The 11,857-nt window shown below is 31.5% G+C and overlaps 1 protein-coding gene across 1 annotated transcript in view; it reads right to left on the reverse strand.

Annotated features, from left to right (window-relative positions):
• The window catches only part of LOC137617719 (paxillin-like), a 204,877-nt gene that overhangs the window by 168,372 nt on the left and 24,648 nt on the right, over positions 1-11,857 (reverse strand). Inside the window, exons 3-4 of the mRNA XM_068347716.1 lie at positions 11,346-11,440; positions 1,660-1,747 (exon numbers count right to left, since the gene is read on the reverse strand). Coding sequence (XP_068203817.1) covers positions 1,660-1,747; positions 11,346-11,440 — 183 coding nt within the window. The remainder of the gene's footprint in view (positions 1-1,659; positions 1,748-11,345; positions 11,441-11,857) is intronic.

The raw sequence follows: 11,857 nt of genomic DNA on the forward strand, positions 1-11,857 counted from the left end.
ATGGAAAAAGGGGGAGGGGATGTTTTGCCCAAATCTTTAGTCACTGAGCCTAAAATGGTATAGCAGGATTAATTATTCACTGTAAGACTGTTATTATTATTATTATTATTATTATTATTATTAGCCACCTTCTGGTAAATCTCAAATTATGGTTAGCTGGTAACAATGATTTGTTTGTGAAATACAAATAATTTATCCACGCTATGAATATTAATTTAAATCCGATTCATTAAAGAGGAATGTCTTTCCTATAAGAAAAGGGAAATCTTTCTGCCATTCCGTCAACTTGATATATTCCAGCTTGTTGTCAAAAAAGAAAATTCCACCTTCACATGATTTACGACCTAATTCCACCAGGTCTACTTTTCCTGCTAAACTGGCCTCTTTATAACATTTTATTACAACTGTCTTACTTCTTCACCAGATATTTTCACTTCACATACAAATTCCCCTGTTGTATAGGACCAGAAAAGCAGCCCAGTAAAGTAAGTTAAGTAATGCATTTGGAACTATCTTAACAGCTAACTCTTTTTACCATACATGCTTTTAACACAAATCATTGAAATAAAAGAGAATAATACTAAAATATACTCTTTTACATTCTAATTCCTCTACCTTCCCATATATTAGATTTCACGTATTTTGCAGAACTGCCTGACCTCACCTGATGTTTTGATAACTTTTCTCAACCTAATGTTCTCTAGTTTTTTTTATACCCAATACCTTACTTTTATCCGTTCATCTTTATGCCTCTTAGATTCCATAATCTGAATCCACTCTATTACCATTACTTCCAAGTTTTCCCTAGTCGCTACAACTTCTGCTCACCATCTTCCGTAGTCTCCTGCCTCACAAACTACCAATTACCACTGTCATAAATCACATATTCGTCTCATCAAATCAAGTCACTCTCATGTTTACAAATTTCAATTGGAGGGACACTCAGCAGAGCGCAGACCCCCACCGCGGAAGCTTATTTCTTAACCTTTTTCTCAACCTTGACCTTCGACCTGAACATGTATTAATTGGCGTGGATTATCATACACCCAAATATGAACCAAGTTTGAAGTGTCTGTGACAACAATGTCCAAACTTACGGCCGATTACGTGAATTGGACATTTTGCTTGACAGTGACCTTGACCGTCCAAAATCTAGTCATTTCCAGCTTTTTCCATAACAGTTAATCCCTTCAAGTTTCATTACGATTAAAATTGTGGCAGTTGTTCACAAAGTCATACCAACACACAAACAGGGGGGTAAAGCAACCTCATTCCAAGTAAGTTGGCGAAGAAAGGCAAGGAAATGAAAAATCAGGCAAGGAAAGGAAAGACAAGAAATGAAAAACCAGGCAAGGAATGGAAAGACAAGGAAATAAAAAAACAAGGCAAGGAAGGAAAGGCAAAAGTAAGACAAGAAAGACAAGAAATTAAAAACAAGGCAAGGAAATGAAAAATACGGCAAGGAAAGGAAAGCAAAGTAAAGGCAAGGAAAGGCGAAGGAAATGAAAAACAAGGCAAAGAAAGGAAAGGCAAAGTTTAGGCAAGGAAATGAAAAACAAGGCAAGGAAAGCAAAAACAAAGTTAAGGCAAGGAAAGGAAAGACAAAGTTAAGGCAAGGAAAGGAAAGGCAAAGGTAAGGAGGAAATGGACGTTTCTTACCTGGTATCAACACTATTCAACTCGTCGAGTAAGGAGTCCACAGATGGCCTGGAGCCGTTGATAGTGCCATTGGTTGTCGCCGCTGGCTCTGAAATTACAAAAAAAAAAAAAAAGAAGAGATGTTAAATATATACAAGAAAGATAGAAAACATCTCTAAAATAGTTAATATGTGAGTTTTCTTGCTTGAGGGTACACTCTGGTCATACTATAGTCCATTTCTTTTATCGAGGCAGATTTGCACCGACTCGCCGCGGTGCCCTTTTAGCTCGGAAAAGTTTCCTGATTGCTGATTGAGTACTCGCAGCGGTGCCCTTTTAGCTCGGAAAAGTTTCCTGATCGCTGATTGGGTAGAATTATCTCGTCCAACCAATCAGCCATCAGGAAACTTTTCCGAGCTAGAAGGGCACCGCTGCGAGTCGGCGCAAATCTGCATCGCTAAAAGAAATTGACTATAGTCTATCTTCTCTTCCCTTGAGGGTACACTCTGTTAATAGTTTATATAGAACATATCTGTTTGACGTTGTTACTTATTTTGGAATGATTTATTGTTAATTTATTCTTATCATTTATCTATTTCCTTATTTCCTTTCCTCACTGGGCTATTTTTCCCAGTTGGAGCCCTTGGGCTTATAGCATCTTGCTTTTCCAACTCGGGTTGTAGCTTGGCTAATGATAATAATAATAATAATAATAATAATAATAATAACTGGTCTATCTTATTTTCTTCTTTCTTTTTTTCCTTTTTTTTTGTAAGTTTTTATAGTTAATATGTGAAGAGTCTTATTCAATCTTGTTACTGTTCTTGAAATATTTTATTTTGATTGTTTTATTCTTCTGTTGTAGTTTGTTTATTTAATTGTTTCCTTACCTCACTAAGCTATATTTCACTGTTGGAGCCCTTGGGCTTATAGCACCTTGCTTTTTCCAACTAAGGTTATAACCTAGCTTGTATAATAATGATAATAATAATATAATATAATAATAATAATAATGATTTAAATAAAGCTTTAAAAATGTATTTCTTTTTATTTTGCAAGTGTCATAACTCACTGAAGAAAACATTCTTATTGGATATTTCTATATTTAATTAATCCAACTGCGTGCGAAGTGTTGAAAAGTGGTGTTAATAAATCGAATTAAATCTCCTCTAATTGAAAGTACTGCTAATAGAGTAGATCTTCACTTCCACGAGTCAAAATTACAAATTACTTATGAGACCATTTCACATTTATTTTTTTTTTTATTTTATTTATTTTTTTTTTTTTTTTGGTAACGGCATAATGAAATTTGTATCTACCATGAAATAGCAAGCTAGTATCAATGATAAACAATTATGCAGCAGCAGCAGCGGAAGAAGAAGAAAAAGAAGAGAAGAAGAAGAAGAAAAAGAAGAAATAGATGAAGAAAAAGAAGAAGAATGCAATTTCTTATGAGACCATTTCAATTTTTTTTATTTTTTTTTTTGTAACGGCATAATGAAATTTGTATCTACCATGAAATAGCAAGCTAGTATCAATAATAAACATATTATGCAGCAGCAGCAGCGGGAGAAGAAGAAGAAGAAGAAGAAGAAGAAGAAGAAGAAGAAGAAGAATGCAGGAAGATACAAAAACAGATGTTTGCCCCAAGATAAAATATCAACAAACAATCAGAATAAAACGCTTTGAGTTGTTACTAAGTAGGGCAAGATAATAATAACAGGAGGAGGCGAATGAGGAGAGAAACAGGAAGAGAAGAAGAGAACAGAGAAGAATTTACAACCCACGTTAACTGTCGATGGATAGTAAATGGGAAACAGATTTAACGACGAAGCACATGCAATAGACAGACGAAGCGAGAGAGATGTAAACCTACGTAGTTGAAAAAAAATATATGCAACCTATTGGGTTTACAGCCTTTAAAGGCCGCTCATGAATGGCAGAGGCAAGGGACTGTGACATTGCCCTACAGACTGACCATATATACATAAGATCAACGCCAAGTACCCTCTCCATCCAAGCTAGGACCAAGGAGGGCCAGTCAGTGGCCGCTGAAGACCTAGCATACAGACCTGTAAGCGCCCCCAAACCCCCTATCTTTAGCTCACAAGGATGTGAGGTTGCAGCAACTAAAGGAACTACCCGAGTTTGAGCGAGACTGGAACAACAGTCTGGCGTTCATCAGTCAGGGACATTACCACATCGGCCACCACAACATACTAGGTTGGACGGTGATGATAATATTATTATTATTATTATTATTATTATTATTATTATTATTATTACAAGCTAAGCTACAACCCTAGTTGGATAAAGCAGATGTTATAAGCGCAAGGACTCCAACAGGGAAAAATAGCCCAGTGAGGAAAGGAAACAAGGGAAGAAATAACCTAAAAAAGAAGTAATGAACAAGGAAAATATCTTAAAAACAGTAACAACATAAATTAGATCTTTCATATATAAACTATAAAACTTCAAAAAACGAGCAAGTGTCCTGTTAACTGGAGAAACAAATGTTTGTAAACTATTTCTTGCCGACAATTCTAAAGACAAGAACAACTAAGATGTTAGTTGAAGACATCATGAAGACTGTTTCAACATAAGTTTAACGGGAATAGATGGGGAAATATAATATGTAGACCATCTGTTGTAGATAAAAATTCTTAACAAAATAGATTGGCGAGATATTAAAATTCCTCAGGGCAAATTGAGGTGATGAGGGAAAAGATAAGAAAGATGAAGAAATACAGTAATTTTATTATGGTTGGTACATAAACGCATTACTCGCAAAAATATTTAATAGTACGAAAGAATGTGAGGGATGGTATTGAGAATATAAAAAGTCCAGTGTAAAAGTTAATAGAGATTGACTTTTGCGAACACTGAAGACAAAACGAGTAAAAGAGATTCAATGTACACCACACACACACACACACATATATATATTATATATATATATATATATATGTATATATATACATAAATATATATATATATATACATATATATATATATATATATATATATATATACATATATATATATATATAAATATATATATATATATATATATAAACCACTTTGGCAATTATCTGACATTAGATTTTATTAAAAGACGTAACATTAAAATGTCAATCTAGTAATAGTATAGAAAATTTTAAACATAGGAGAAATTCAGGTTAATGTAAGTTACTTAGTTAACCTGTGATAATGAAAACCATCGCAGAAAAAAAAATATTTACAATACATATCTAGTTGGGGGCTTAAGGTTAAATTGCAAATTTACCATGAATTATGTTTTATTAATCTAATACAATTTGCATATGAAACTCTCACCAAAATTATAATGTTAAGGTACCATTAGACCTTATTTCGAATAATGAACTAAAAAAAATGTATTTCCTTAAATAAATTAACACAATGAAGGTTAATATAAGACCCGAGTAGGGACAATTAACGTAAATATGTTATTTCAATTGTTCATTACTTCTCTTGTAATCTATTAATTCCTTATTTCTTTTCCTCACTGGGCTATTTTCCATGTTGGAGCCCTTGGGCTCATAGCACCCTGCTTTACCTAATAGGGTTGTACCTTAGCTAATAATAATAATAATAATAATAATCAATAATAATAATAATAATAATAAAAATAATAATAATGAATCTTATCTCAAGGTAAACATTAAAATAAAAACCATCGTATTCAAGTAAAAACCTCGACGAGGTATTCCATAACACCCCTCCCCCCACCTAGGACTGAAGCCGGTCATCAATTAACCCCCCCTCTCTCTCTCTCTCTCTCTCTCTCCTCTCTCTCTCTCCTCTCATCTCTCTCTCTCTCTCTCTCTCTCTCTCTCTCTCTCTCTCCTAAATGCTTCCTTTCTTCGAGAGCCCAATCCATTAGAGAATCCTCCCCACACACACATTATTTATAACCCAGAACTTCTTTATATACGCCCACAAGGGACCCCAAATAGGTTCCAACCACGCACCCTTGCAAAATATGAAAGACCTTGCACAAGATAGGTACAAAAATAACTAGCACCTGCAGTGACAGGGATTTCGTCTAAGTTAATCTCCGGAAAGACTAATATGTGTGAAAATAGCATTTGTTTTCATATATGTATAAAAATATGAAATTCAGGATCCATATTGATGTAAGCTGAGTATATACTTATATCAAATTGAGAACTAATTACGTGAAATTAAGGATCCATGTTGATGTGAACGTATTATATTTAATATAAAATGTTAACTGATTATATCTAAATATAAAATATGAAATTCAGGATCCATATTGATGTAAGCTGAGTATATACTTATATCAAATTGAGAACTAATTACGTGAAATTAAGGATCCATGTTGATGTGAACGTATTATATTTAATATAAAATGTGAACTGATTACATCTAAATATAAAATATGAAATTCAGGATCCATATTGATGTGAACTGAGTATATTTAAATATGAGATTAAGGATCGACATTGATGTGATCTGAGTATATCTTATATAAAATATGGAATCAAGTATCTATATTGATGTGAACTGGGTATATCTAAACATAAAATATGAAATTAAGGTTCCACATTGATGTGAACTGAATATATTTAAATACAAATATGAAATTAAGGATCCATATTGATGTAAACTAAATATACCTATATATACAATATGATATTAAGGATGCATATTGATGTGAACTGGGTATATCTAAATATAAAATGTGATATTCTGGATCCATATTAATGTGAACTGAGTATATTTAAATATAAGATATGAAATTCAGGATCCATATTGGTGTGAGCTGAGTATATCTAAATATAAAATATGAAATTAAGGATCCATATTGATGTGAAATGAGTATATATATATATATATATATATATATATATATATATATATATATATATATATAAAATATGGAATCAAGTATCCATATTGATGTGAACTGGGTATATCTAAACATAAAATATGAAATTAAGGTTCCACATTGATGTGAACTGATTATATCTAAATACAAAATATGAAATTCAGGATCCATATTGATGTGGGATGAGTATATACTAATATAAAATTGCGAACTGATTATGTCTAAGTATAAAATATGAAATAAAGGATCCATATTGAAGTGAACGTATTATATCTAATATAAAATGTAAACTGATTATATCTAAATATAAAATATGAAATTCACGATTCATATTGATGTGAGCTGAGTTTATCTAAATATAAAATATGAAATTAAGGATCCATACTGATGTGAACTGAGCATATCTAAATGTAAAATATGAAATTAAGGATCGACATTGATGTGAACTGAGTATATCTAAATATAAAATATGAAATTCAGGATCCATATTTATGTGAAGTGAGTATATCTATATAAAAAATATGAAATTAAGGATCCATATTGATGTGATCTGAGTATATCTAAATATAAAATATGAAATTAAGGATCCACATTAATGTGAACTGAGTATATCTAAACATAAAATATGAAATTAAGGATCCACATTAATGTGAACTGAGTATATCTAAATATAAAATATGAAATTAAGGATCTATATTGATGTAAACTAAATATACCTATATATACAATATGATATTAAGGATGCATATTGGTGTGAACTGAGTATATCTAATACAAAATATGAAATTCTGGATCCATATTGATGTGAACTGAGTATATTTAAATATAAGATATGAAATTCAGGATCCATATTGGTGTGAACTGAGTATATTTAAATACAAAATATGAAATTCTGGATCCATATTGATGTGAGCTGAGTATATCTAAACATAAAATATGAAATTAAGGATCCATATTGATGTGAACTGATTATATCTAAATATAAAATATGAAATTAAGGATCCAAATTGATGTGAACTGAGTATATCCAAATATATATCATGAATTTAAGGATCCACATTAATGTGAGCTGAGTATACATGTAAATATAAAATATGAAAATAAGGATCCATATTGATGTGAACTGGGTGTGTCTAAATATAAAATATGAAATTAAGGATCCATACTGGTGTGAACTAAGTATATCTGAATTTAAAATACGAAATTAAGGATCCATATTGATATGAATTGAATATATCTCAATAAAAAATATGAAATTAAGAATCCACATTGATGTGAATTGAGTATATCTAAATATAAATATGAAATTAAGCATGTACATTGATGTGAACTGAGTATATCTAAATATAAAATATGAAATTAAGGATCCACTTTTAATATAACGCAGGCAAAAAACGCCTATAATGATGCTCAAAATTAGAATACAAATATTATTTTGAAAAGTTGAATTTTTGGAGTGAGTGTTTTATATATGAAGACTGAATATATCTTAAAACAAAATATGAACATATTGATCCTCACTAATATTTACTAATGTAAATATAACAGTCTAAAACACCTATAAAGATGTTCAAAATTAGGAAATATATATTATTTTGAAAAGTATGTTTTGTGAAAAATTTCTAGAGTTTTAACCTTGCCAGAGTAGGAAAACTTGTACAACATGATTGTCAACATTGTTTTGTCTACTAGAGAATTTAATGACAATATTTTACGCAAGACAATGACATGGCAAAGGTTAGGGAAGAGATTGAACAGCAGAGGGGGGCATGAAGAAATGTCACTAAGGCATAAAGAAATGTCGCCAGGCCATAAAGACATGTCGCAATAGCATAAAAAATGTCGCAAGAGCATAAAGAATTGTCGCAAGAGCATAAAGAAATGGCCCAAGGTTTAAAAAACGTCTAGTTATTTGCCAGAAAAAAATCATTAAAAAAAACAAGATTTACAAAAGAATCCAAAATTGGCTTGAATAGATTTGCGAAGAATGAACTTGTCAACTTATAACTTGAATACCTCCAACGAAGAGATGTAAAAAAAGAACAATACTGAAGACATGAATAATTTCAGAAGCATCAGCTGTTAAAGATATAGATGTAAACGGAAAACCATTCTTAAAATCTAAACTCTGTAAACTGAATTAATAATAATAATAATAATAATAATAATAATAATAATAATAATCATCATCATCATCATCATCATCATCATTATTATTATTATTATTATTATTATTATTATTATTATTATTATTATTATTATTATATTACCTAAGCTGCAACCCTAGTTGGAAGAGCAAGATACTATAAGCCCAAGGGCTCCAACAAGGCAAACTAGCCGAGTGAGGAAAGGAAATAAGAGAGAGAGAGAGAGAACAATTTCATTAAATAAATAATCGCTTGAATGAAACTAATCTAAAGTATAGAGCCATATGGAGAGAGAGAGAGAGAGAGAGAGAGAGAGAGAGAGAGAGAGAGAGAGAGAGATCAATTTTATTAGCAATTAATAATCGCTTGAATGAAACAAATCTAAAGTAAAGAGCCATATGAAGAGAGAGAGAGAGAGAGAGAGAGAGAGAGAGAGAGAGAGAGAGAGAGAGAGAGAGAGAGAGGAGGATGTTTTCATAACCTATCTGATCCTTCCAAGGGCATCTCCCTAAACGTCAAAACTAAGGTGACATTGCCAGACAGCATGAATAAAAGACACTGGAAAAAACTCTATCGTCTATTACTTGCCCTAAGTGTAGAAAGAGGTGCAGCTCTTTCACGGTACCTGCATCTGGCTAGGGATGTAATTCTCTCTCGCTCTCTCTCTCTCTCTCTCTCTCTCTCTCTCTCTCTCTCTCTCTCTCTCTCTCTCTGCTATATTTTAGATTTTTTTCATTCAAGCGACTATGTATTGCTAATGAAAAGAAATTTTCTCTTTATATATATATATATATATATATATATATATATATATATATATATATATATATATATATATGCATATGTATATATATGTGTGTATGTGTGTACATATATATATATATATATATATATATATATATATATATATATATATATATATGTATATATATGCATATGTATATATATGTATATATATATATATATATATATATATATATATATATATATATATATATATATTTATATATCCTCCTATATTTTACATTTGTTTCATCTAAGTGATTGTTAATGATTGCTAATAAAATGGATCTCTCACTCTCACTCTCTCTCTCTCTCTCTCTCTCTCTCTCTCTCTCTCTCTCTCTCTCTCTCTCTCTCTCTCTTCATATACTTGTATATTTCATATTTGTTTCATCAAGTGATTGTTTATTGATAATGAAATCTCTCTCTCTCTCTCTCTCTCTCTCTCTGCAAAAGAAAAGACTCGTCCGAAACAAAAGGCCGTGACTAATTATCTTTGAAAGATATGCAACCCTCGTGTTTCGTTGTATTTACAACCTGTAAGTTACTTGGAAGACAAGAAAACATTCGAAAAGATATCGAAGTAACGATTTAAAACCTGAGAGAGAGAGAGAGAGAGAGAGAGAGGAGAGAGAGAGAGAGAGAGAGAGAGAGAGAGATTTGACGTAGCATTCTATATATATATATATATAAATTTATATATATATATATATATATATATATATATATATATATATATATATGTATATATATATATATATATATATATGTATATATATATATATATATATATATTTATACACACATATATATATAAATATATATATATATATATATATACACACACATATATATATATATATATATATATATATATATATATATATATATAGAATAATTTGGTTAATACTAGGAGACAGAAAAAGAACATGGATAAGATAACAAACAAAAGTAGAATATATTTTAACATTTAAGAAAAAGAAATGGACATGGGCAGTACATATAATGAGAATGATAGATAATAGATGGACATTAAGAATAACACAATGGGACCCTAGAGATTCCAAAAGAAGCAGGGGAAGGGCGAGAAGACGATGCATTTACGAACTAAGAAAATGAGCTGGTATAGACTGGCATAGAAAGACCACAAACAGACGAAAGTGGAAGGGCATATCTGAGTCTTTGTCCTGCAGTGGACTAACAACGTCTAAGTGGTAAAAAACTGGAACCTCAGTTTCTTGGGTCCAGGTTCGATTCCCTAGCCGACCAGAAGATATTATCATAAAGTTGATTCCCCCTCGGGGGTCTGATCCCGAGGCAGAGAGAATCCGATATTAAGAGGGATTTATGGCTTTTATATATATATATATATATATATATATATATATATATATGTATATTTATATATGTGTGTATATATATATATACACACACACACACATATACATATATATATATATATATATATATATATATATATATATGTGTGTGTGTGTGTGTGTGTGTTATAATTTTTGCACATTTAGAAGTGTTTTTCATATTCAAATAAGCCATATATTATACTCCTAATATCTGGATTCTCTCTTTACCTCGGGATCAGAGACCCAACGGGGAATCAACTCAAAATAGCCTCTGGTCGCCAGGGGAATCGAACCCAGGCTCAAGAAACTGAGGTGACAGTGACATACCATCTAGATGGTCTCTGATCCCGAGGTACAGAGAGAATCCAGATATTAGGTGGAGTTTAATATATATCTTATTTGAATATATCTGTGTTTATCATGTGTTTTCTTTACGCATAAACTAAAAACTACACCTTGCTTACTTCTAGACAGGAAAACAAACTACACCCAGAGAAGCAGCTCATCTGTGTCCTTACATCGGTATACGAAACAATCACTCACGCACGAACTCCTTAAGAAGACTGGTGTCTGCGATCGTCGTGAGAGCGAGAAAGAACGAGAAAGAACGAGAGGGAGAGAGACAGTTACCCGATAACCTGCCGCAGTTTAATATCACTCATCGTTCGTAATTAAGTTCTTTATCAGAATTAATCAGCTCGCAGACGACTTCTTCCTGCTCCGTGCATTGGTCTTGTTTTGTGGCGTTGATCCCACAAGGAAATATTTTCATTTTGTTTATATGTTATCGTTTTGATGATATAAAAAGTGCATAATGCAATTTTAAAAGATATGATTTTTTACAATATATTTATTTAGTGTATATTTAATTTTGTTATTAATGAGATTATAACAAAATATGTCTCTTTCATCATCTCCTACGCCTAATGACACAAAGGGCCTCGGTTACATTTCGTCAGTCGTATCTATCATAAGCTTTTAATTCAATACTTCTCAATTCATTATCTCCTACTTCACGATTCATAGTCCTTAGCCATGTAGGCCTGGATCTTCCA

Source organism: Palaemon carinicauda, chromosome 23 (genome assembly GCF_036898095.1).
Source record: "Palaemon carinicauda isolate YSFRI2023 chromosome 23, ASM3689809v2, whole genome shotgun sequence".
Lineage (NCBI taxonomy): Eukaryota > Metazoa > Arthropoda > Malacostraca > Decapoda > Palaemonidae > Palaemon > Palaemon carinicauda.